The sequence below is a fragment of the Marmota monax genome, unplaced genomic scaffold (assembly GCF_021218885.2).
Source record: "Marmota monax isolate L192 unplaced genomic scaffold, Marmota_monax_Labrador192_F-V1.1 WCK01_AAM20220418_F8-fsc00014, whole genome shotgun sequence".
NCBI classification, from domain to species: domain Eukaryota; kingdom Metazoa; phylum Chordata; class Mammalia; order Rodentia; family Sciuridae; genus Marmota; species Marmota monax.
In genome coordinates, this window is record NW_026695222.1 from 31,181,224 (window position 1) to 31,208,551 (window position 27,328).

General features: G+C 38.8%; 1 protein-coding gene across 4 annotated transcripts in view; it reads left to right on the top strand.

Moving 5' to 3' along the window:
• Adnp (activity dependent neuroprotector homeobox) overlaps positions 1 to 26,493 on the top strand; it is a 29,416-nt gene extending 2,923 nt beyond the window's left edge. For 3 of the 4 annotated variants that reach the window (XM_058575635.1, XM_046433457.1, XM_046433456.2), the window contains 3 exons: positions 18,233 to 18,345; positions 20,110 to 20,202; positions 22,315 to 26,493. In XM_058575635.1, the coding sequence (XP_058431618.1) occupies positions 18,238 to 18,345; positions 20,110 to 20,202; positions 22,315 to 25,425 (3,312 nt within the window). In that variant the 5' untranslated portion in view covers positions 18,233 to 18,237 and the 3' untranslated portion in view covers positions 25,426 to 26,493. The remainder of the gene's footprint in view (positions 1 to 18,232; positions 18,346 to 20,109; positions 20,203 to 22,314) is intronic. The other variant, XM_046433458.2, reaches the window with a different exon arrangement.
• Positions 26,494 to 27,328: the final 835 nt, after the last annotated feature.

Consider the following 27,328-nt stretch of genomic DNA (forward strand, 5'->3'; position numbering starts at 1 on the left):
GAGCAGTTAGTATTTGTTAAACAGACATAATTTTGACCTGAATTTAATGTTTGATATACGGTTAACATAAATTCTTGAAATAAGTAATTTGAAGACACCTTGTTAGAGGTGAAGTTTGTGAAGATATTTTTGTTTGATTTAGCAAATTATAAATAAGATACAGTTGGTAAGTGATATCCTTGGTGGTAATAGCTATTTTACCCTTCAGGAAAATTTGTTGTGAGGTTTGGCATGTATTCTACCAATTTTAAAGGTATCCTGGTATTTAAGCTCATAAATAAAACAGTAAAACAACTGGGCTTGAAGGCTGGAATTTACATTAGGTAAACTGAAAATTCATTAAAGTGTAGTACATAACCTCAGTTAACTAGAAAATGGAAATTGTATGTAATCGAACTTTAAGTCAAAATTTCTTCTTTATCTTGACCCATACTGAAAAATTTCCTGACTCCTGACTGTAGAGTCTGCTGTATATTAAAACTAACCAAGTCTTTGGCTTTTAGGTTTTATGGCCCCTATAATAGGACATACAGTGAGTTGGGCTATGAATCTCTGATGACTTCTGGTCTTGTCGATCCTGGAAGTCTTTGATTTTTAAACATATCCACTATGAATTGCTTTGTTTAAATTTCTTTACCTCTTTAAGCCAGAATGCAAGAAAATTTCTGGTACTATTTACATTAACTAAAACTTCACAGTGTCGAATGGATTATTTCAGTGCCATTTCCAAGTCATCAACCAGTGGGCTTTTATCAAGTGAAAATAGCTGTTTGATTTTTATTGTAATGAACTTATATTTATTATTTATATTCGATTACTAAAAGCCTAGGTATGTAAGGTATACTACATATGATATTGTTGCTGCCTTTAGAGCTCACAAATTTTGAAAATATATTAAAAATAATTATTTGTATTTAGAAAATCAAAACATTCAGAAATATGTTGGTTCATTATTGACTGATATGTACTGATTACATATTTAGTTGTCAAAATTGTGATTTAATAGGGAAGACAGGGCTGTTTTAAAGGAGAAAGCAGGGACTAATTTTGGTAGAAAAGGGAGGATGATAGAGTGAAACACTTGGGAATTTATTTTTCTGAGAATCATGAGTAACAAAATAGCATGAGAGAGCCTGGAAGGGTGAGTCCATTAATTGAGGGAATTGTGTGCGCATACAGACATGTAAAAAATATAGTTGGGATTTAGAGTTAGAAGTGATTGTCATTTTATTATATACAACTTAAACGTTAGGGAAGGTCATTTGGGGATAATACATGTAGGGGTGAAATGTTATAATTAAACTTGATAGATTTTTCTTAGATTTTTAAATTAACTATTGAAATCTTAGTGGAATAAGCATTTGTAAATGATATGATCATGAACAAGAGTTAAATTTTTATTTTTTAACATTAGAATCTAATTTGTGGTTTTCAACAAAGTGCCCATGACTGTTGTGCAATAAGCCACAAGTTCAACCTGAACTTGCAGAGAACTTTAAAGGAATGTCATAAAGCCTGTTATGTCTTACAGAAGGAGTAAAATACCTCAGTGAGAGTTATACTTTCATATACTTACCTGAGAGGCACATACGTTAGGGCACACACACCTATGGATATGATTTAACTAGATTCAGAACGCTCAACGTGTTATTGGTGCCACATAAATTTACAAAGTTTTCTTCCTCTAGTTTTGTGAGAACTGTGGTGTCACTCTGGAGCTGTTGCCGTGCTTTGCTGAGGCGTATTGCTGTCAGTTACACTTTTTGTGGTGTTTGAAAGCAAAGCTCAAGCCCCACACTGAATTGATGAACTGAATTGATATTTGAATGTGAAGGCGTTTTTATATATGAGTAACAAAATAGCATGAGAGGGCCTGGTAGGAGAAGTGTATGTATATATATCTATCTCTATCCCATAATTGGCCCTTTCCATCCTGATCCTTGAGACACTTTGTATGATAAGCCGTCCTGTTGTGCCCAGCCTGTGCTGCCTTTGTGACCTCATGGTTTTTGTTGTTTGCCTGTCCTGTTAATTAGATAGTGAGGGGAGGATGGTTGTGTTCCCAGTTTCTCAGTGTCTTAGTACTCATTACACCTGCTTTTTGTGGTGGTTGACCTTTGCTGTCAGCCAGTTTAAGACTGGCTCAAGTGAGAATCCATATTCCGCTTCACTGGAAGGAAAAGGCTCTTCTCACATATTATCCTGTTTCTCAAACTGGGAATATATGTATCAGATTATACAGGGATATAAACATTCAGAGTGACAATTTGAGAATGCGCACAGTTTTATTCTTTTCAGTGGAAAATGAAAAACTACTACTAATTTTTCAGTTCTGAGTTCCCTCATCTCAGTGTATGAATTCACTGTTCTCTCTTGAGTTCTTGAGAGGTAGCCCCTAGCTTCTTTGGGATTATTGACTTCTGCCTTAGTTCCTGGACAGCTGCTAGAGAAGTCCTGGAACCTATCAAGAATTTCAGCAGCATTTCAGAAATAAGGTTTGGAAAATAAGAGAGCATGGAAGATAGTTTTCAAAAGGGAAGACTTTCCTGAACAAATAACAACTGTTAAGGTTTAAAATTCAGCTTGAAAAGAATCATACATTATTTGATCAGCCTTTAGAATGAAAAATAAACCTCTGCACATTCTAATACTTTTCTCCAGGAAGGGTATAGATTTGTAATTGATCACTTAGCTGTGGGTTGTTTGTTTATGTGTCATTTCTCACGTGCATCTAATAAGCATGAGTCTGTTAAGTGTAAAGGCCCATTGCTGGCTGGCTTTTATGGTATTATAAAACAACATTGGTGGTTTGCCAGTTTTACTTTCTAAGTACTTTTTAAACCATTCTCAATTCTCTCGGTACTGTCCTTGTTTGACAAGTAGGGAAATCGAGGCACCATCCCACAATGAACTGAGCCACAGAATATGTCTGGGCTGGTTCCCAGGCCTGTTCTTGGAATATAGGCCTTTATACTGTTCCTCTGAGCTATTTGGCTAATGAGGACTCAGACAAATGCTTCATATTTTTGTAATGCCGTTTTTTGTTTATATATCAGCTTACACTCAAGGATTCCAAGTAGGCTCTGCAGTTAAAGAAGTTGGTTGCCCCCAAAGGGAAGTATGGGTGTAGAGTGTGCAGTGGCATTTAGTTGAAATAGCATGTCTGGTTTGACGTTAGCCTGTGTGTGGGTGTAAAAAGAAACCTAATGAAGGGCCTCTTGCTTCCTCAGTGTTTTGGTTTAGGACACTCTTATTCCTTCTCTCCTCGGAACAGTTATTTTTGCTTATATGAACCAGTCAATCTCTCTCTCTCCCACTCTCTCTCTTTCTCTCTCACTCTCTCTCAACTCTCTGTGCTCCATTTGAGAAACTTGTTCTTCCCTTTAAAATCTATAAACCTCTCCCTTTTTGGTGAGAGCTGGTAACTTAGTTGAGACCCTTGGAAGTGGCCTCTTTCTTAAAACCTGTCATATCTTCTTAATGAAGAAACTGTCTACTGGAAACAGGGCAGAATTAAAATATTAAATTGGAATTGTAAATTTATGTTGACAAAATTCTTGTTCTTATGAAGCGGTGAACTGATCCTGAGAGGTCCCAGTGCAAAGAATACTCAACATTTTGGTTCAAGGTCAGTTATACTTAAAAATGACAATAAGAAAAATACTTATCCAGGGAACGAATGAAGATTGAGTCACGAAGTGGCAAAGCCTGCTTCAAAAATAATATTTGCCGGTAAATGGATGGATCTGGAGACTATCATGCTAAGTGAAATAAGCCAATCCCCCCCCCAAAAAAAAAATCAAATGTTGAATGTTTTCACTGATATGTGGAAGCTAATCCCCAGTAATGGGTTGGGTAGAAGTTCAGTGGCAATGGGGATTGAAAGGAAGGGAGGCGGGATGGGAAAAAGAAAGAGGGTAGAATGAATCTCACATAACTTTCCTGTGTATATACATGAATATGCCACAGTGAACCTTTCCATTGAGTACATCAACAGAAATGATTTTTTTTAATATAATTATTTGATTTTTACGTGGTGCTGAGAATCGAACCCAGTGCCTCACGCGTCCTAGGTGAATGCTCTACCACTTGAGCCACAACCCCAGCCCCAGAAATGAATTTTTTAAAAAACTATAGGTAAATGGCTGGTCAATAGAGGGAAGGGAGTAGAGATGGAAAAGAAAAAAGAGAGGTACTGGGATCTGAACTAGATGATATGTTCCATGCTTAATTATTATATCCAAATGGATTCTGCTGTCATGTATAAGTAGGAGAACCAATTTAAAAAATTACAGATTAGCCAAAACAAGAAACTAAAAATAACTTGAAATCCCATCACAAAATTTTTTTATTCCCTAGGAATAAACACTTATTTATTCACTTATTATTAAAATGTACTTGTTGGTTGTATTCTTTGGTAACCTGTTTTGTTACTTAACACCATATGAGTACAACTATTCTTCCAATTTTAAAAAATGCTTTTGAAAAACTGCTTTTGGTTAAGCCTAGACTCTGGGATATAGTTTAGAAATGAGAGCATGGTTTATAAAAATTACTCTGATTCAAGAATGATGAAAAATTCATTTCCCATTAATTTGAGGAGATTATTTCTCAGTGAGTAACTTTTTGTCTTATACCATTTAGATGCAAAAATGTGGCATGTTTCTATAGTGATTAGTGATTATAAATGGGCATATCTGCTTGTCCTCTTAAGCCCACTTGTGAGTTATTTCCCTTTTTCACATTTCTCTTAAGCCTGTGAAATTCTTTCTTAAGTAGCAGAGTGCTGAAGTCACTCTTGATGATGTATCCCTGCCTTGCTGCAATGCCTGTTTAAAAGTGAAATGAGAAGTGTTCCCCATCTCACACACTCCCCAAATCTAGATTGGAGTATTAGAAATTGTGTTCAGTCTTATCCAGGCATGTGAGTAACACCTGTAGTCCCAGTAACTCGGGAGGCTGAGGCAGGAGATTGGCAAGTTTGAGGCCAAACTCAGTAACTTAGCGACGTTCTATCTCAGAAACGGATGTGACTCAGTTGTTAAGTGCCCCTGGGTTCATTCCCCAGTGCCCAAAACAAAGAAAAAAGAAAGTGTCTTCAGTCTTTTTTTTTTTTTTTTTTCCTGTAAGCAGTAAGGCATCTCTTCTCCCCACGCCCACACATACCCTTTTTATATAAAATTGTATGTGAACTCAAACTGATGAAGGTTTAAGGAGTCAGACTAGAGGTTGCTCAGCTTTCACCTTCTCCTTCAGGGGGTCGTCTTCCCCTCCATCAGTATGTACATGTTACATTTCCTCGTGAGAATGACCTGAAAACCACAAGTTCCGTCAGTGTACTAGAAATTCCTGGTGATCATGGTTAGGCTTGTTGTCTGAAATCTAATCAAAGTAGCAGGAGAAGCAGCGGTACAATAGCAGTTTCCAGTTATTGGCACTGGTCTTTTGGTATGAATGTCTTAAAAAGGGAGTAACCCAGGGCTGGGGTTGTGGCTTAGCACTCAGCGGTAGAGCACTTGCTTAGCATATGTGAGGCACTGAGTTTGACTCTCAGCACCACGTAAAAATTAATAAAGGAGTAGTAACCCGTGTGTTTAAAAAAATAATAATTTGCAAAATCTTGATCACACCTTGAGGTTTCTACATAACTGCAAGTCACTAGGTTTATGTACAGCAGTTGCTGGTGTTCTAATGCATAAGCATATTAAATACCACTGAGCTTGTTAAAGTTAAGAATATGCTAAAATAACTTGAATGCCTCATAGGGGTGCATTTAAAACACTGCAGAAAAGCACTGCTTTGTGTACATACAAATGTACATTTTAATGTATACAGGAACAGATGTTATGGTGACCACATCTGCTTCTCAGGAAAAATAATAGTCCGAGTTTATACCCTCGTGTTTTACTCAGAATACTAAGAATTTTCAAAGTGATTATTTTAGAATCTGATCTGGTTTAAGGTAATAATGGTTATTGCTTTAAGCATTAACTTGCAGCATCTCATTTAATCTTTCTGACATTGGAACAGTGGAGTAGTGTCCTTCTGGTTTTACATAAGGAAGCAGACCTCTAGGCTTTTGGATCACAAAGCTAATAAGTCTCAGAGCATAAACACATCTGTCCAGTTCTAGGGTAGATTTTTCATCGTCATATCTTAGCATCATTTCTAGCAAAAAACAGTGTTATGTGCCATGTTACCCTAAGTCATCTTAAACAAGTTAGACTGTGAGGTGAAAGAAATTTTACACGGGGCTCATAGGTCAAATAAATTTTTGTCCATGAAAACAGGAATCTTCTAGGAGAACACAAACTTTAATTTAGGCTATAAAGGTATCCTTGAAAAGGTTCTTTTTTCCTTTCTCTCTGACCTCTGTGTCATTCCTAAGACAGTGATGGTTTCATGGACCTTCCAGATTGAGTAAGTTTAGAGTGGGTATAGGCTCCCTCGGTTGACTCTGGCTAAGTGTGGTGTCCACTCCAGCCTTTCTTAATGGAACCTGCTGATCACAACCAGAGTCATCCTCTGAAGGTACCATTAAAGTCATATCACTTCTTGGGGCTGGGAATGTAGCTCGGTCGTAGAGCCCTTGTCTAGCATTCCTGAGTTCAGTTCCCAGCACCACTACCAGAAAATGTCCTGTCACAGCACTTCTCTATTTCAGTACCTGCAGCCTCTCAGATGCCTTGCAGACATGCAGTGAACTGCAGCTCCTTATTCAAGTCCTTCTAACTTGAGCTGGTCTTTCCAACCTTGTCATGATCACTCAGAAGCTTGACCAGCAGTAGTTCCTAGAACTTTTCTGATTTCCTCCCTGTGGCACTGTGCCAGTTTTTTGCAATAATATTGAACAGATACTCAACCTAGCTTAGCAACCTCAACTCAGTAACTACTTCCACTCTCTCTGTTGAGGAAGAACTTTCCCTCCTCTGAAGCTTCCTAGTACTTAGTTGGTGATGCATTACTGTATTTATGGAGCATTACATCTGCATGCCTTTTCTAGGAAAGAACTCCTCATTCATGTGGGTTCTAGAGATGGAGCTAAAAAACCAAGCAGTGTCTTTGTTTTGTTCTGTCATGAGGATTGAACCCAGCAGTGTTTTACCGTTGAGCTACATTACCAGCCCTTTTTATTTTTTGAGACAGGGTCTTGCTAAGTAGCTTAGGACTTCTCACTAAATTGAGGAAGTTGGCCTCAAATTTGGGATCCTCTTGCCTCAGCCTCCCAGGTAGCTGGGATTACAGATAGATGCCTCCACACTTGATTATCAGTATATTTTTAATGGACTTTCTTAAATAGTGGGATGGCAACCTTGTCCTGCATATAAGAGTTCTATTTAGTCCATCAATTGAGATCATGAAAATTAATCTGCTGAAAAAACATACATTGTAATTATATTATACAGGCATGAGTACCTCTTTACTAACTGTATAATTTATAGTTTTAAGTCATTTTTTCTAAATCTCTGTGATTAGCATTTAAAATAAAGCTTTTAGATCCCAGTATGATTATAAGTTTAATGACTGATAACGTTATGAACCATGCTATTATTTACCATTCTATTGTTGGTGTATTAATAAACTACACCAACATGAAGAAAAACAAACCTTGCTTAAAGAACCATTAATTTTTTTTTTCATTCTGCTACCTTTCATAAGGATTCCTGTTTCACCCTCCCCCAGGACCTTTACCCTTTTATAATTCTACTCTTGTAACCAAAAGAAACTTTAAATTATCTTATTTATTTATTTATTGCTACAGCAGATTGAACCCAGGGGCTCCTAACGACTGAGCTACATCTCCAGGGCATCTCCCCCCGCCCCCCCTGGTTTTTTGGTTTTCTTTTTTTTGGTTTTTGAGACAAAGTCTCAGGCCTTCAGTCGGCCAGGCTGCTGAAATCACAGACATGTGCCACCACACCTGGCTTATTTCTTTCTTTCTTTCTTTATTTACTTTTGATTGAACAAGGAGCTTCTCTGAAAAGTGCTTTTCTGTGATGCCACACACGGCTGAAAAGCATTGAGCTTCTCATTGAAGTGCCTCCAGCTGTATTAGACCTATTAGTCAAGGCAAAGCCAATCAGGACCTTTGTTGCCAAGAGTGATGTGTTACACGGCCTCTTGACGAGGAGCATGTTTACCAAGATAGTGAGCTCTGGCTGGTTGGTCGGTCGGTCGGTCAGTCAGTCAGTCAGTCAGTCAGTCTTAGTACTTAGTTTTGGGGCCACCCAGATTCCATAGAATCACTCATTTAACAATATCCAAAATGGTCTGGACATTTGTAAAGGCCTCAGTTCTATCCTACATCCAGGGACTTGCTCTAGACAATCTATCATGTTCCAGGGAATCTTAACAAATGCATAGTAGTCATAGCTTTGACACATCCCCATCAATGATAAATGCCTCTGGTTTTGAACACAAGCTGCTCTGCTGCTATTAAAATTGAAGCATACCTTATCTGCTTTCATAGTCATTGCTATTTCCTTAAATTTTTTAACAGCTACATTTTAAAAAGTTGTCTTTAATTTTATTTATTTATTTTTAATATTTTTTAGATGTTGATGGACCTTTATTTTATTTATTTATTTTTATATGGTGCTGAGAATTGAATCCAGTGCCTCATACATACTAGGCAAGCGCTCTACCACTGAGCCCATGTCTTTAATTTTAATAACAAACTTTCCTCTTAGCCACTTTTAAAGTGTACAGTATAGTGGCATTAAGTTATAGAATTTTTTATCTTGCAAAATTAAAACTACACAACCAATCTACTTTCTGTCTGTTAGATTGGACTACTCTTAAATACCTCATGAGTGGAATCATACTTTTGTGACTGGTTTATTTGACTTAGTATGATGTCTTCAAGGTTCATCAGTGTTTCTGGTAGCCACTTTTTTTAAAGTAAAAAGTGAAATGAATTTTAATAATATTTTGACCCTAATATATCTAAAGTATTATTATTTCAGCATAATCTAAAATGTTTTGACTTATCAGGTTCTTATTTTCATAATAAGTCTTAGAAATTGAGAGGGTATTTTGTATTTTAAAAGCATATCTCAGCTGGGCATGATGGTTCATGCGTATAATTCCAGTGACTCAGGAGGTTGAGGCAGGATTACAAGTTCAAAGCCAACCTCAGCAACTTATTGAGACCCTGTCTCAAAATAAAAAATAAAAATGGCTAGGGATGGATTTTAGCTCAAAGGTGAAGTAGCCCTGGGTTCAGTCCCAGTACTTTAAAAAAAAAAAAGAAGAAGAAGAAGATGATGTCAATTCAGAGTAGTCACATATCAGGTGCTTCATTAATCCTGTTATGGCTAGTGTCTTACTGAAAAGCACCGATTTTTTTAATAAAAAATAATTTACAAAATTTTCAAGCTACTTTGGTTTTCTTAAACACTAAAATACATATATTCTATTTATTTTGGAAAGGGAAAACAGAGCTGTGAGTAGTGCTCACTGTTAGAGCTGTTGCCTAGCATGTGTGAAGCTCTGTGTTCAATGTCCAGTACTAAAATAAATATATATATATATATATATATATATATGCGCGCGCATAAAAATTTGGAAGGATTAAATTATATTAACAGTTCCCTTGTATTGTTGCTTGCCTTCAGGTAAATTTGTGGAGGTTATGTTTTTTGCTTCATCTGTATTTTGCATATTTGTTTGCTTTGGTAACGGCTTTATCGAGATTCATACAGTTCAAGGGATTTAACTCAGTGGTAGACCTCCTGCCCTAGCATGTGTGAGGCCCTGGTGGGTTCAATCCCAATATTGTAAAAAGGAAAAAAAATACAAAGTGAGATTAATTTATATGATATAATTGTACCCATTTAATTCAGTGGTTTTTAGAGTATCCAGAGATGTGCAGCTAGCACCGTAATCAATTTCAGAACATTTTTATCACCCCAAAAAGAAACCTAGTAGTACCATTTAGAAAGCAATCTCCTTTCCAACTCCCTTGGCCATAATCTCCTTTCTGTGTCTGCACATGTGCCCATCCAGGACATCTTGTATAAACAACCATACAATATATGACCTTTTGTCACTGGGTTCGTTGACTTATTTGCAGGGTTCAGCTTTGCTGGAACATATATTAATACTTTATTCCTTTTGTCACTGAATCATATCCCATTATATGAATATATTCTCCATCAGTTAGTTTTTAAGTTGTTTCTGCTTTGGAGTTATTATGAATAATGTTGCTGAGAACACACATGTACAAGTTCTTGTGTGGACGCATGTTCTTGTTTTCTTATCCATTTGGAACAAAAAGAACCTTTATTTGGGAGAAGGAGGTTGGGGTAGTTGAGTGGAATAACCTCCTACTAATACCTCCTTCCAAACAAAGGAAAGGGGTGTCAGAGCCTCTGCAGCTTTCAGAAGAACATGCATACTGAGGATAAGCAATGGGAAGATAAAGGAGGAACAAGCAAGAGACATCTGCTTTTTGAAAAACTGTCGTGTCAAGGATGCCAAGGTTGTGGTTTTCCTTTTTCAAAATAGTACCATTGTGATTTGGACAGAAAAAGGTACTGCATAAGTGACTATCTAGTAGCTGTTGACATTCAAAGTGATAAGAGCATTGTAAGACAAGTGTTCACAGAGCTGAGTTGTTTCCATTCTTTTCTGGATGTGATGGGATCATCCAACTGACCTTGGATGTATATCTCATCTAATCTCTGTATCACCACTTGTGCTCTGTAGCTATTCAATACTTTAAGACCATTTCAACTTAGAGTGTTGAAGTTGTGGTACTTTCAGATGTAAGTATATAGCATGCTGTTTGTAATGAATGTTAGATATTAGAACCTAATCAGCATGGGCAGTGGGAGGAGCACCACTGCACCATGGACCTGGGTATGACCTCAAGACCCAGCACTCTCAAAGAAAAGTAGTTGATTCACCTGCTTGTGTGCTAATCTTTAAAATGAGGAAAATTCACATTAGGCAACCTTTAGGTTTCTTTTAGTGCTACTTTTTGATAACAGATTTCAATTAATATCATGAGGAAAATGAATCTTTTTGCCGCCTTTTTCATTTTAACAGAGTGCTCATGTCCCTACAGCTGAGAAACTGAAAGACTGGAGATTCTTGAAGTAAAAGTATTGAGCTGGAGTGGGGCTCATGGTAGAATGTTTTCCTGGCATGGATGAAGTCATGGATTCCATCCCCAGCTCTGCAAACTACAACAACAACAAAAAAGTATCTTTTTTTTTCCTTACTAGCTGAACAAGCTAACTGAAAAGGGCAGCTCAAGTGTTGTTGTTGTTGTTTAAAGGTTTATTTGGGGCCTGGGGATGTGGCTCAAGCGGTAACACACTCGTCTGGCATGCGCCGGGTGCTGGGTTCAATCCTCAGCACCACATAAAAATAAAGATGTTGTGTCCACCAAGAACTAAAAAATAAATAAATAAAGGTTTTAATTGGCTATAGTCATATGGGAAGTAGCCACTTGCAACACAAATGCATATTTCAGGAGCACTACTTTAAAGAATAATAAGTTGATTTAATTGTGTCATGTGCATGCACAAATGTGTCAATGAATCCCACTATTCTGTATCATTATAATGCACAATAAAAAAAAGTTTAAAAATAATAATGTCCAGAATTCGCTCTTTCATTTGTCCCATCCAGTGTAACAGTTTATGCAAGGTACAAGGAAAATCGATAAATGAGAGCCCAGCCATTGGGGGAGAATGGCCTATAAAAATCACAGGAGTGGAAAAAAAAAAAAAACATGGTTAGCTGGTAGAAGGGGGAAGAATTGGAAGGGCAGGGATAGGGGGTGTCTTAAAACTTTGAAAGGCTATCGCGTGGCTAGAGAATTATTCAACAGCTGAATTAAAAGCAATATACAGTTTATAAATTGTAAAAAGTAAACTTTTGAAATGAGCTGTTGGGTATAAGAGTATTCCCCTACAGTGACCAGCAAAGAGATGATGGCTCTGGAGCAGGGTTGTTGGTGGAAGGGGTTCAGTCACTATTACAGAAAATCACCAAAAATCCTATAAATGTTTTTGTATAGGATGCTGTGTTTAGATACATATTATCATTTTGCCTTACATAAACTTAGTCTCCCTATTCCAGAAAGAGTTATAAAAACTTAATTGTAAAGAATTAAATAATTGAGATTTAAAATGTGAAGAAAATGGTCTTGAGTGTGTGTGTGTGTGTGTGTGTGTGTGTGTGTTTGTAGGCAATTTTGTGTGGTGTTTTATTAATTGAGTATCCTTTATTACTAAACTGGGAGAAAAGTACAAGTCCAATACCATTAGTGATTTAAAAGAGAAGAAAATGGAAATTAGTAACATTTTCTGTCTGCTCTTGTCTTTAAAGACATGATTATCCTAGCAATATAATTAATGTTTACTATTCAGATTTTAGCTTTCAGTACAAACGTGTCATCATTTGCAAAGTAGTTTTTCTTAGTCCTCCTGGCTTTCCAGAAAGCCCTCTGTTTTAGTCTCAGCTCTACTGTACATCTGCTTAGCTTAAGGAAAGAGGAGACCAAACTTTATTTTCTTACTTTTTGTAGTTTTATCATTCTGCCTGTAGATAGTCAAAAAATGATCTGTTACTTAGCTTTTTAGGATTGGAAGGTGGTGAAAGGAGGAGACCCCTGAGCTACCGTTCTGTGAAGAACTGCTGGCATCTTGCAGGTCACCTTTCTGCCTGCATGCAGAAGAGTGAAAGAGGAGCTTCTGCTGCCCAGGGCTGTGTTTTAGAAAAAGATGGGATGGAGGATTGCTTTCAGGCTGGATGCAAGCTTTCAACTAGTCACTCACTGGAGGACTGTTCTAGCAAGGCTGTATAGGGTTCATTCATAAAAATGTAACTATATACATTTTTTTACTGATAGTTTAGTTTAAATGTAGCACTTAGTGACACTCTTAAAGCAAATATAGGTGTTTGTGCTTGCTGCTTCAGATGCAAGTCCCAGTAGAGTTGAGAATGATAAGGGCTTACGGGTTACCATGACCACACTTTGACTCAGTGATTTTGTTGACAGGTATTAATTATGTTGCCGTAGGAAAGAGACTGCATGAATATGGGAATTGTATTTTATTCAGCCTAAATGGTTTGTGTCATCCCTCCCCCTTTTCAGTACTGGGGATTGAGCCCAGAGGTGCTTCATTATTGTGCTTACATCCACACACACCCCTTTTTTGACGGGTCTTGCTAAGTTGCCAGAGCTGCCTTGGACTTGGTCTCAGCCTCCCGAGTAGTTGGGATTTCAAGTGTGTGCCACAAGAAGATCTGTTCTCAAGAAGAAGAAGAAAGTGTTATCATGAGCAGCAGTAAAGTAACTGATGCTTTGATTCTCCTTATAAGAATCTTATTATAAATGCCTCCCCTTAGAAGATTGCCAGCATAACTTAGCATTTTAAGTTAGCCCATTGATTTAAAGAAACTTCAAAAATCTCTGGAACCTCAATGGGGGTTATGAGATCTTTAGATAGATATTAGCTAGCATCAGCATTAATTGGAGTACTTCATTTTTAGTTCAGTATCAAGGGTCTGAGTTTCCTACATATTAATTTGGGTTGCTAATGTTATGAAAAATGACATAGTTTATATAAAGTAGTAACTTGAATGTCTTCTTAATTTTCTGTTTAGCTGCCATTTTTCTTCACTAGTAGTAAGTAGCATCATTTCCAGCCTTTAAACCCCTTCTACCACTGTATTTTTCTTTATAACTTTAATGTAGAAATATTAAAAAGACAGCATCACAGTATAAATGTATGTTCTGATCCTTTGAGCTTCCTGTGTGGACTCCTGCAACTTCATAAACTAATCAGACTAATTTTATTTATAGAGATTTTTCAGAGAACTGTTAAAATTTTGCTTTAGTAGAATTGCCCACTGGGCACCAGAGTCTGCATCTCAGTAGACTGTCCTTTGGCATAAATCTATACCACTTTCTTGATTTGACTGTTGTGTTTCAAGGAGATTGAGGCTTAGAAGCAAGATATTTTTCCCTCTCCCTTTAAAATGTAACCATCTCTCTCCACTTTTTATCTCTAATATTTCACTTAAGATTCCTTTGGAAATGAGGGTTTCAAAACTTTTAAGAAAAAAAGGTGCACTGGTGTGTAGCTTAGTAGAGCACTGTCTAACATGAATGAGGCCCTGGGTCCCTTCCCAGCACTGCAGAAAAGTCGGGGATTGAAAAACCACTGGTTTGAGGACTGGGGCTGGGTGGTGGAGCACTTGCCTTGCGCGTGCGAGGCCCTGGGTTCAATCCTCAGCACCACATTTTAAAAAAGAATATACTCTTAAAAAAAAAAAAAGAAAGAAAACCACTTATTTGGCGTAAGCAGCTTGTCTTTAGGTGTTACCAGAAATAACGAACCATCCTTGTAGTTCTCAGTGTAAGATCGGATTATACCTACAATGTATAATTGGACACATTGTCATATTCGCTGTTGTGTGTATACTGACATTAAATAAGCACCATATACTGTTAGAAATTCTGGAGGGGCGGAGTTGTGGCTCAGTGGAAGAGCACTTGCCTGGCATGTGTGAAGCCCTGGGTTTGATCCTCAGCACCGCATATAAATTAATTAACTAAAACATCCATTTTACAATTAAAAAATACTTTTTAAAAATTCTGGAAACATAAGAATGCACATTAAAATAGGAAAACATTCTAGAAAACGCTGTATAGATTTTTAATTGAAATAGCTTAATATGTACTATGGACACATTTAATTTGGAGGCTTGTTTTTGTTCCTGGATTGATTTTTCTATGCCTGGACAAGGGTTTACAGGTGGTATTGTATTGTGTCCTGCAAACTTAACCTAAGCTCCCAAATTGGCACTGTCATCTGTTGGATTTTCCTCCTTCAACCCTGAGTACGGACTGACTAGACCCAGAGCTTTTGGCAGAGTAGTTGTTTGCAATAGGTTTGTCAGTTAATGGCCTCTTTGGTGGATTATTGATGTCGGCCTACGGAGGGATTATTTCCATTGATCCAGCTCTCTTTACCTTTATTTACCTGCTTGGTGTTTAAACTAAAAAAAGTGCTTTTTGCTTTTGATATTTGGAGGGGTGGAGGGAGGTTGGAATGTGGGTATTATTTATGTGGTTTTCATTTATCCATCACCTTAGGGCCTAGGTGAATCTCCAGCCATTGACTCTTGCTTTCTAAGAAAGCACCATGAGTAGGAGGTGGCCTGGATTAATACACTTTAATGTCTGGGACCTCATCTGTAGGTTTGGGTATAATTTGCCAAGATCCATAGGAAAGAGAATGGTTAGTCCAGTCAAAAAAAATGTATTCAAATCATTCTCAAAAAACAGTGGTTTTAATCTAGTTCATCAGATGGCAGATGCTTACCAGAAAGCTACTTTCGGTCATAAATACAACATTTGCGACTGTTAACTGTTACTAGTAGGTTATTAAACTTTCCCCCACATCTTTTAGAATTTAGGAAGTGTTTTGACCCCTTCCATACCTCTCTTTGTTTTGGATTAATGAAATAGAACAAAGGCATTTTTGAGAATAACTACATCTCCTGACAAACTCTACTTCTAACTAGACCCATTCACAAGTACGACTCTTCAGTATAAAATGCCCCATTTTCCCTCTTGATTACTCCCTCTCCTATGGCACTGCCCAGTGGTTCTCCCAAGACTTAGTTGGAACAAAGCTTAAGCAGAAATGATAATGTGCTTGCTCATATATCTGAAAAGCCTGGGGGCAGGGCCACTGAGGAGTGCTGTCCTTTAGGCATCTTTTCTCCCTCTGCCTTCTTCAGGTGGTGGCAGGTCCCCACTCTCCTTTAGCATCACTGTCATGTTTGGAGCATATGTTCAACTCTGTTTTTATCAGTATCTACAGAGATTAAATACTCTTATTGGTCACCCAATAAGGAGACTTGTTGGTTATATACATTTTGCTCCAGTGGAGGGGGACCTCCTAAGCTGACAGCACATCTGTGTGGTGCAGGGTGATTCTAAGAGGAGACTCCACTGGCACAAGTGTCTGAACTCTGCTGCTTCAGGGCCTTCTGCTTGCCCCTGGGACCGTTTCCAGCAGCAGTGCATCTTTAAAGGGGCAGGCTGTGTGGCATTTACCTCTCATCCCAACAAAGTGACTGGCAAAGTGTAGGTGCTCTGAAGATGAGTGAGTGTAGCTCCATTAAATGATCCTTTTTTTTTTTTTTTTCCTTTTTTAATGCCATAAGATGAAAGAAAGCTCTTCTTGGGATTAGGATTGGGATAATAGTAAAAATGACCATCGTGATAACCAAGAAGGCTAAAGAGTGTGTGTTAGCCACCAAGGGAAAAAATACACCTATCCCTCTGAACTGCTGTCAAAAGTTCATCTCTAGGATAGAGACTGACATTATTGTAAGCCATCTTCCTTCCTAAGAGTAATGATTGTAAACATTTTGTTTTTCTTTACCTTCAAAAGTGAAGAAAGGGCCCTTGATCTCAAAGACAATTTCTTATTCTGATCCCAGCCCTCAGTCACTGAAGTATCTTAAGTTTCTAATTCAAAGGGGTTTGAGGCTTGTGGTAATTTAAACAAAAGTAAAATAACATTAATGAATCCTGAAACCAACAATTGATTTGAACTTAGATTTCTTAACAGTAATAGAATGAAAAAATATAGGACCCTTGTTCTGTATCACATGGTCCCTCATAATTCTAACATTGACTGGTAGAGTCAGGTGAGGAGTCGTTTGTGTTGTGGTAGGCATAGAAAAGACTAAGACGTTTGCATGTAGCCCTTTGTGGGAGGAGGAGCTCCTGGCTGGAGGATAATGAGAAGGGAACCGGCTTTGTTTATATTCCTGTACTGACATGGCAGAGAAAACAGGGACACCAAAGCCACTGTTTAAAGTTAGCTTGATAAGGCTGAGAAGTAGTTTCAATTAATGCTTTTCTCTTTGGGGTTCAGTTAAACTTTTAGTGCTGTGTATAGGATATTTTCAGACTTCTAAGTGTTAGTAAGATGTCCAAATTCAGAATTTCTGGGAGTTGTTTGTTTTAGTAGGTTCCACCCCTCCCTTCCATTTTTCATAGTTTAATGTTGATTTTTGGAGTAGACTAATAAATGAAGTAACATGATATTACAATTGGATTAGTTGACTTGCAGTTTACAAATGGTAGTGGTATTATAGCCTAACAGCCTTTATTAATTAGAAGGCCAGATTTGCATATATTAAATTTGAATTCCTGGTGTTTTGGCATTTGTTTTTGCTGGTTTTGCTCTTAGAGCTACTTTATTCTGAAAAATTGCTTTGGATTTGGATTATTAAATTGATGACAAATTCTTGCCAGACTTTATGAAAGTTTTATGGTCACTTTGGAAAATATACAATCTTTCAAGTGCCTAAATTTTACTAATTTTATTTTATTATTAAACACAAATCTTGGTTTTTAAGAAACTTGGGAAAATGGATCTAGATTTCTGATAAAATGTACTAGGACAAACTATTTTTCAATTCCCTTGCATACAGGCTTTTGGTTTTCTCCAAAGGATGCCCTAAGCTAGCCTACAGCCCTCATCCTTTTCTTTCCCCATCTCAACATTCATTCAGTGGCCATAGTGAGTGCCTTTGTCCAGGTGTGTTGCCAGCTCAGGAGTGAGTCACACAGCTGTTGGTGTCTTTAGTTTGGGGAATACACAGAAACTACAGGACAGTTCCCAAACCACAAAAACCTTTTTTTCATGACACAATTGTGTGGTAATCATGCTGAAATGCTGAGCACTTTCTATTTTCAGAGGTTCAACATCACAAGGAGAAAAGCACTCATACTTGATTTAAAAATAATTGGTTGGTATAATTTTCCTAATTCTCAACTTTAAGATCATCACTGGAATGGTTTTTTAAAGCCTATCAGAATTGTGCCAGATTAGACTCAGAAGTCAATCTGTAGCATAAAATATCCTGTCAAAAAATAGAAAACATCTGCCAGGTGTGGTGGCGCACACCTATGATCCCAGCTCCTTGGGAGGTTGAGGCAGGAGGAGTGTGAGTTCTGAGCCAGCCTGGGCAGCATTGCAAAGCCCCATCTCAAATTAAAAATAGGAAAAATAAGAGCTCTTATTTTTGCCTGCCTGCTTTAAGTATTCAAACAATACCAGATAAGGATATCTACTCACCTTTTTTGTGAGATGGAGCCAGGGTTTGGGAGTCTATCATCAGTGGATTAGTAAATATTACAAGTTGTACATGTTTTGACTTTGACTTAAATTTTTTTTTCCAATAGAAACTATGTTCCAACTTCCTGTCAACAATCTTGGCAGTTTAAGAAAAGCCCGGAAAACTGTGAAAAAAATACTTAGTGACATTGGGTTGGAATACTGTAAAGAACATATAGAAGTAAGTAGCATGCCGTTTTTTTAATTTTAACGTGACTCCACTTCTGATCCATTACTTTGTGTCAATGGTCAGGATCGCTAAATGTTAGGTGTGATTCTGAATTCTAACCATAGCATTAGCTTCGCCAAAACTCTAAGCATAACTTGTTCCTTTGTCCCTAAAATGGGCTCTTTGATCTTTGCATCCTGAAGCAGACACAGCTGTCATGGAGGGCTGGAGCATGTCAGACAGTTGCACTACGTACTTTAAGATTGTCTATGAATTTAGTCCTCAAAACAAACACCACCTTTGGTGGGGGGGAGCATAGGAATTCTTATCTACAGTTTGCAGTCGGAGGAGGGGAGCAGCTGAGGAAGGGGGCTGTAGACTCGAGCCTGTTCTCATTCTGATAGGCCTGAATGTTCTGGTGACCTTCTGATTGTTGAGGCATGGTTGTTTGGGTGCTTGTCGTCTCTTTCCTTAGGATTTGAGCATTTGTTGGCCCTTTTGACCCATCAGAGACTATTTTCTTCCCCTTGTTAACAGTTTGGCCTTTACAAACTGTTTTTCTAGCCTTTTTATTCTGTGAGCTTTATATAGCCCAGTGGGATACCAGTACAATGTCTCCTCCTTTTCCAGTTCTCATTGCTCCAAATCTTATGGTTAATTGGTCAGAAGCTCTGATTGAAAAGAAATGTTTCAAGCTGTTTTCCCCACTAACCTGTAAGTTTCTCCTGGCCAGGGGCCATAACCACCTTGTTTGTCGGTTTATCCCCAGCACCTACACAGTGCTTGGCATACATGAGGTGCTTGGAACATGTTTGAATAAAATTGGGAGTATAAAAGCAATTCATTCACAGAACAAGTTTTCTTTTCCTGAATCCCACTAATAATACTCCAGGGGCATATTGTGGAGACTGAAGCTTCTCAAAAGTGGGCTTCTCTAGTTGTGTGGTCCCCAGTGTGGAAGTAGCCCCTCTTCAACCGCTCAAGTTCAGGTAGATCGGCCCAGATAAAACAGTCCATTCAACTCTGCACTCCGTGGGGTCATCTTCACAGAAATAAATAATGCAAATATTAAGGTACCTTTTCTATCCTATGTTTGATTTGTTCCTCCTGTTACTGTATACATGATATACTCTGGAATTTGCATGTACTTGATTTTTCCACCCCAAACTGTGAACCATTTAGAAGCAAGGGGATTTTTATCCTAAGATTTTTTTATCTTGTGGGGGCGGGGGGTGGGGGTTGGGGGGATTTAGTTTTTTTACAGAAGACTACAAACTTAACATCACATTGCTTACTATCTTTGAATAGCTTTCTTTCCTCCTTTTTGGGTTTAAAAGTCCTGAGTTTTCTTCCTGATTGATCTCCCACTCCATCCCCCAAAATATCTTTTTTCCCCCCACAGAACCAGAATATCGCACCTGCAGAGCTATTAGTGAACATTTGTTGGCCCTTTTGACCCATCAGAGACCCCCCTCCAGTGTTACCCTTGATGAGCCATGGTGCTCTACTGGTATTGACATGTGACTGGATTTTTTACTTAAATAGAACTTCCATCAGTTTCACTGGAAGCCTGGCTGACCACTAGGGGAGTATAGCTATAAAATGTTTAATGCCATATGCTTTTCTGTAAATCATAAGAGCTTTACCATTCCTAGTTTAGGTCTTGGGGTTGGTTTTCCTGTGCTTCTCCCCAACCCTGGCTAAGAGGTAGGATTTACATGTAAATGTAAAGTTGATGCCACTATGTTTTTGTAAACTTCTTTCACTGTTTTCTAGGATTTTAAGCAGTTTGAACCTAATGACTTTTATTTGAAAAACACTACATGGGAAGATGTAGGACTGTGGGACCCTTCACTTACAAAAAACCAGGTAAGTGGCACAAAAGACTTCCCCAAATGGCAGTAATCCTCGGTACACCCCAACTTTGGCTCTAGGCCTTTCACAGTCATGCAGTGTTGATGGATAATAACCTAACATGGAAGATAGCAAAACTCTGTATTTTCCTAAGTGGTAGGGAAAAGTAAAGAACTTTTTGTCTTTTTGTCACTGTACTGAAATTCCAAGTGAAAGAACAAAAGAAGATTTTGTTTTTAAAAAGTTTGAAGGCCTGGGGTGTAGCAGACTGCCCTTTTACAAGTGCCTTGATACTTTTGTTTCTGAAATGTTTTCTCCATCAGTCTGTTTATCTTGTCTGTGTTGCCATCTTTATGTTTGCTAGAGAAGGAAGGTCATACTCTTCTATTAAGGTTTTCTTATTTGTCTGTTGGTGGCACCCAGTTTCTGAGAGGGTGGGGTAGGTGACTGTAGTATGGCAGTGACAGATATTTAACTTTTTGTAAATTGGCATTAAAAACAATAATTGTGGTGCCAACAATCACAGATAAATGAAAGAAATAAGAAAGAGGGAATTATAGACGGTGTTTGTTTATCCGTAGGAAAAAATGATTGTTAATTCAAATTAAAAGTTCTAACCCTGCACTAGTGATTGTTCATCTGTTGGAACATACTCAACAGGGAGTTCATCCTTTCAGACTCTAACACAGGTGTTTAGGTGGTTCTTTCTTACTCATATTCTAGGGAAAGTTATTAACCGGTAGTCTTCTCATGGAGAGCTTTCTAGGTGGGCACACCATACGTCAGCTTTATGAATCAGAGTTTCACAGCCTAATTCTAGAGAAGAGTTGAGTCTTGAGGAAAACCAGAGAATCTCATTTTGGTTCAAGGTGGCCTCTGAAAAAAAGCAGATTTCTAGGGAGAAACAACCTCTCCTTGAGCATGTTTCCCTGTCTCCATTTAGGAGCACTTAACTATATAATTGTTAACTGTCATAATTCTGAAGCAGTCATATGATATCAGAATTATATAATTATATGATATAGTCATATCATCATTTGATATCAGTGTGATCCATATGCATTAATGCATAACATCAGGCAACCTTCACAGTCTATAGGACATTTTTATTTGACATATTAATTTGAATTAAAGCAGCTGTCACTTCGTTACCCTTTTGAAGCTACTCCTATTTGAAAAAGAATAGCAAAACTTAAAGAAAAAAGCTGACTTTACAAATCAGTAGGTTTTTAATTAGCAGTGAAGTGTGAATACTATAGTATACTTTAAAAATGATATATCTTTATCTCTTAAAAAAGTCTGATTGCAGGGCTGGGTTGTGGCTCAGTGGTAGGGAGCTTGCCTACATGTGTGAGGCACTGGGTTCGATGATCCTCAGCACCACCTTTAAAAAAATAAATAAATAAAGATATTGTGTTCACCTACAACTAAAAATATTTTTTTGTAAATTGTCTTAATTGCATTAAATATTCTGAGCCCTGAATTTTACTATATCATAAATCTGAAGCCCTAAAAGTTCCTGATTTACAAACTGAGGATGATTTCATGGTTTGTTTTGTGTATTTGTTTATTTTGGTACTAAGAATTGAATCCTGGAGTACTTTATCACTGAGCTACATCCCTAGTCCTTTTTATTTTTTATTATGTTAAGGTAGGATCTCACTGAATTGGTTAAGACCTCATTAAGTTGCTGAGGCTGGCCTTGAACTTGGAAGTTCTCCAACCTCAGCCTCCTGAGCCTCTGGGTCTGTAACCTCTGAGATTGCAGACCTTGGATTACATGTACCACTGCACTCAACTCATGATTATTTCTAACTGTAAAATGTTTATATTGAAGCCATTTGTCTTTGTTTTGTCAGAAACCAATAAATATGACTCTAGTCTTTTCTAAACAGTGAGGAAGAACTTGGTGTTGAGTTTTTTAATTTACACGTAGGGACACAAATTAAAATATCTGGTTTAAAATAGCTTTTTTATATGAGTATCTCTTTCATAAATTTATTCTGCAAGAGGAAATCAACCATGCTGAAATCAGTGCATTAAGAGTTGTTATTCTAAAAGTAGCAAGTTGTCTTGTTTTTTGCCTACCTGAACTGGCATTCTGATTCCAGTTTCTGTTTTCTTTAGGACTATCGGACAAAACCTTTTTGCTGCAGTGCTTGTCCCTTTTCCTCAAAATTCTTTTCTGCCTACAAAAGTCATTTCCGGAATGTTCATAGTGAAGACTTTGAAAATAGAATTCTCCTTAATTGCCCCTACTGTACCTTCAATGCAGACAAAAAGACTTTGGAAACACACATTAAAATTTTTCATGCTCCAAACGCCAGCGCACCAAGTAGCAGCCTCAGCACTTTCAAAGATAAAAACAAAAACGATGGCCTTAAACCTAAGCAGGCTGACAGTGTAGAGCAAGCTGTTTATTACTGTAAGAAGTGCACTTACCGAGATCCTCTTTATGAAATAGTTAGGAAGCACATTTACAGGGAACATTTTCAGCATGTGGCAGCACCGTACATAGCAAAGGCAGGAGAAAAGTCTCTCAATGGTGCAGTCCCCTTAGGCTCAAGTGCCCGGGAAGAGTGTAGTATTCACTGCAAGCGATGCCTTTTTATGCCAAAGTCCTATGAAGCTTTGGTACAACATGTCATCGAAGACCACGAACGCATAGGCTATCAGGTCACTGCCATGATCGGACACACAAATGTGGTGGTTCCCCGATCCAAACCCTTGATGCTAATTGCTCCCAAACCTCAAGAGAAAAAGGGCATGGGACTCCCACCAAGAATTGGTGCCCTTGCTTCTGGAAATGTCCGGTCTTTACCATCACAGCAGATGGTGAATCGACTGTCAATACCAAAGCCTAACTTAAATTCCACAGGAGTCAACATGATGTCCAATGTTCACCTGCAGCAGAATAACTATGGAGTCAAGTCTGTAGGCCAGGGCTACGGCGTTGGTCAATCAATGAGACTGGGTCTAGGTGGCAATGCACCAGTTTCCATCCCTCAGCAGTCTCAGTCTGTGAAACAGTTACTCCCCAGTGGAAATGGAAGATCTTATGGCCTTGGGACAGAGCAGAGGTCCCAGGCACCAGCAAGATACTCCCTACAGGCCGCTAATGCCTCTTCTCTCTCATCAGGCCAGTTAAAGTCTCCTTCCCTCTCCCAGTCACAGGCCTCCAGAGTATTAGGTCAGTCCAGTTCCAAACCTCCTGCAGCTGCCACAGGTCCCCCCCCAGCCAATACTTCTGCAACTCAAAAGTGGAAAATTTGTACAATCTGTAATGAGCTTTTTCCTGAAAATGTCTATAGTGTGCACTTCGAAAAAGAACATAAAGCTGAGAAAGTCCCAGCAGTGGCCAATTACATTATGAAGATACACAATTTTACTAGCAAATGCCTCTACTGTAATCGCTATTTGCCCACAGACACCTTGCTCAACCATATGTTAATTCATGGTCTGTCTTGTCCATACTGCCGGTCAACTTTCAATGACGTGGAAAAGATGGCTGCACACATGCGAATGGTTCACATAGACGAAGAGATGGGACCTAAAACGGATTCTACTTTGAGTTTTGATTTGACATTGCAGCAAGGAAGTCACACTAACATCCATCTCCTGGTAACCACCTATAACCTGAGGGACGCCCCCGCTGAATCTGTTGCTTACCATGCCCAGAATAACCCTCCAGTTCCTCCAAAGCCACAACCAAAAGTTCAGGAAAAGGCAGATATCCCTGTCAAAAGTTCACCTCAAGCTGCAGTGCCCTATAAGAAAGATGTTGGAAAAACCCTTTGCCCTCTTTGCTTTTCAATCCTGAAAGGACCCATATCTGATGCACTTGCACATCATTTACGAGAGAGGCACCAGGTTATTCAGACGGTTCATCCAGTGGAGAAAAAGCTCACCTACAAATGCATCCACTGCCTGGGTGTGTATACCAGCAACATGACCGCCTCAACTATCACTCTACATCTGGTGCACTGCAGGGGTGTCGGAAAGACCCAGAACGGCCAGGATAAGACGAACGCACCCTCTCGGCTTAATCAGTCTCCAGGTCTGGCACCTGTGAAGCGCACCTATGAGCAAATGGAGTTTCCCTTGCTGAAAAAACGAAAGTTGGATGATGACAGTGATTCACCCGGCTGCTTTGAAGAGAAGCCTGAAGAGCCTGTCGTTTTAGCTTTAGACCCCAAGGGTCACGAAGATGATTCCTATGAAGCCAGAAAAAGCTTTCTAACAAAGTATTTCAACAAACAGCCCTATCCCACCAGGAGAGAAATTGAGAAGTTGGCAGCCAGCTTGTGGTTGTGGAAGAGCGACATTGCGTCCCATTTTAGTAACAAACGGAAGAAGTGTGTTCGTGATTGTGAAAAGTACAAGCCTGGTGTGTTGCTTGGATTTAACATGAAAGAATTAAATAAAGTCAAACATGAGATGGATTTTGACGCGGAGTGGCTGTTTGAAAATCACGATGAGAAGGATTCCAGAGTCAATGCTAGTAAGACTGTTGACAAAAAGCTTAACCTTGGGAAGGAGGATGACAGTTCCTCAGATAGTTTTGAAAATTTAGAAGAAGACTCCAATAGAAGTGGTAGCCCTTTTGATCCTGTTTTTGAAGTTGAGCCTAAAATCCCTAATGAGAACCCAGAGGAGCATGTACCGAAGATAATTCCTGAGGATGCTTTAGAATCTGATGAGAAGCTAGACCAAAAAGAGGAGGATGGTTCAAAATATGAAACTGTTCATTTGACTGAGGAGCCAGCCAAACTCATGCAGGACGCCTCTGACAGCGAGGTCGACCAAGACGATGTGGTTGAGTGGAAGGACGGGGCCTCGCCCTCTGAGAGTGGGCCTGGCTCCCAACAGTTGTCGGACTTCGAGGACAACACTTGTGAGGTAAAACCAGGAACCTGGTCTGATGAGTCTTCCCAGAGTGAAGATGCCAGGAGCAGTAAGCCAGCTGCCAAAAAAAAGGCTCCCGTGCAAGGTGACAGAGAGCAGTTGAAGTGGAAGAATAGTTCCTATGGAAAAGTGGAAGGGTTTTGGTCCAAGGACCAGTCACAGTGGAAGAACACACCAGACAACAGTGAGCGCTTACCTAACCCCCAGATTGAGTGGCAGAATAGCACAATTGACAGTGAGGATGGGGAGCAGTTTGACAACATGACTGATGGAGTAGCTGAGCCAATGCACGGCAGCTTAACCGGAGTTAAACTGAGCAGCCAGCAGGCGTGAGCGCCTGGGAGGCCACATTGGGGACACGCTGCAGCGGCAGGAACTCTCTTTCAGTCTGACTGCAAAGCTCTTTAACTGGTACTGCCTTGGGAGGACTGGTCAGCAGGCTGTGGGGACACATGGCCACTGCAGTCCCACTGGTCATTTCTAAGTCTATGGCACGTTTGGCTGATCTCGGCTTCAGAACCTTCTCTGACAGACACGGTAACTAAATGTGAAAAACCCTAAGCTGGTGGCTCACGAACGCACATGAGGAAAAGCAGAGGTTTCTTTTATCTGCCTTTCAATATTCCTTTCCCTCTGTACAATGTTTGGTCGGATGTTCTTGAGAAGCGTTACCTGATTCACATGGTCGTGTAGGGCCAACATACAAGCTACCAGTCTCATGTGTACAGTAGACTTGGGGAAATTGGATTTTTTTTTTTTTTCATGTATTCATTCTGAATAGTTGAAATGTATATTTGTACAGTCTTTTAGACCTATTCAAGTGATGCTTATGATATTGTTATTGTGTGCCCCATCATAGATTTGTTTCTTTTTTTTAGTGTTGCCCTTGCTGTGTAATAAATGCTGTATCTAGTTTACCTAGCAAAAGCTTGAACCTGCGCTAGTATGGACCTTTGGACAGACTTAGTTTTTGCACATAACCTTGTACAATCTTGCAATAGAGGCCAGCCACGTAAGATATATATCTGGACTCTCTTGTATTATAGAAGTTTTCTTGTTCTGAATATCCTTGACATTACAGCTGTCAAAAACAAAAACTGGTATTTCAGATCTGTTTCTGAAACCTTTTAAGCTAAAAATCACATCAAGAATTGACTTTGCAGCTACTAATTTTGACACCTTTTAGATCTGTATAAAAGTGTGTTGTGTTACAGCAGCAGACCAATGAGTGCTGCCTTTTGGATATTTAGTTTATCTTTAGTTAAGCACCACCCTGGTGCGTTCATTTATACCATCTAATATATGACACACTGTTGTAGTATGTATAATTTTGTGATCTTTTTTTCCCTTTGTATTCATTTTAAGCATCTAAATAAATTGCTGTATTGTGCTTAATGTAAATATTTGCTTTATTACCACGACAGACCTGTATGTCTATTATATATTGTGCCATTTGATGCTATGGCACTCTTTCATCAGAGACAGAAGCCACATTCACCAGGGAAACTTGTGGAAAACTGAGATCTGCCATTTACATAGAGAATGCTTTCTCTCAAGGCACTTGTTACAGATTATTTTGGTTTTGTGTTTTCAGCTGTAAAAGTATAAACACCCGTTAGTTCTTCGGTTCCCCTTTTGTTAAGGGACAAAGCCTGTGCTCACATACACACACACACACACACACACACACATGAATGTCACAAAAGGATGTAAGCAAAAATTGGCGTTGATCTGCAAGCAGAATCTTAATGCCCAATTAGTTTTTTCTTCTAAACGAATGAAGTGTTACTTTTCACCTCGTCATGGGAACAGTTGTGCTAAACAGGCCTTTGACTCTTAATAGGCTTTGGAGAGCCACATTCAGGGCCTTGAGGTGCAGAGCTGATATGTTTGCTATGCAGATTCCCCAGAGCAACTTGGGCTAAGAGCAGGACTAGTTCAGCATTTCCATCCTTGCAAAAACGATGGGATGCTCCAGTCCATATCGTGGCAAGTCAGTCACCCCTGGAGACATTGACTTAAAGAGGTCTAAAGTGGCTGACTTCCATAACTTTCTAACACTCTCTCCCAAGAAGTATTCTTGTTGCCTGAGATGCTCCCTAAAAGATTATTAATGCTTCTTAAAAACAATGCGGGCAGAAGTTTAAGAGTGAACTAAACATGTAGGGTTTGTGGGGCCAGCACAGAATTTCTAGATCTGTTTTACCGCCTATGTTACAAAATTGTGTGCAGCCAA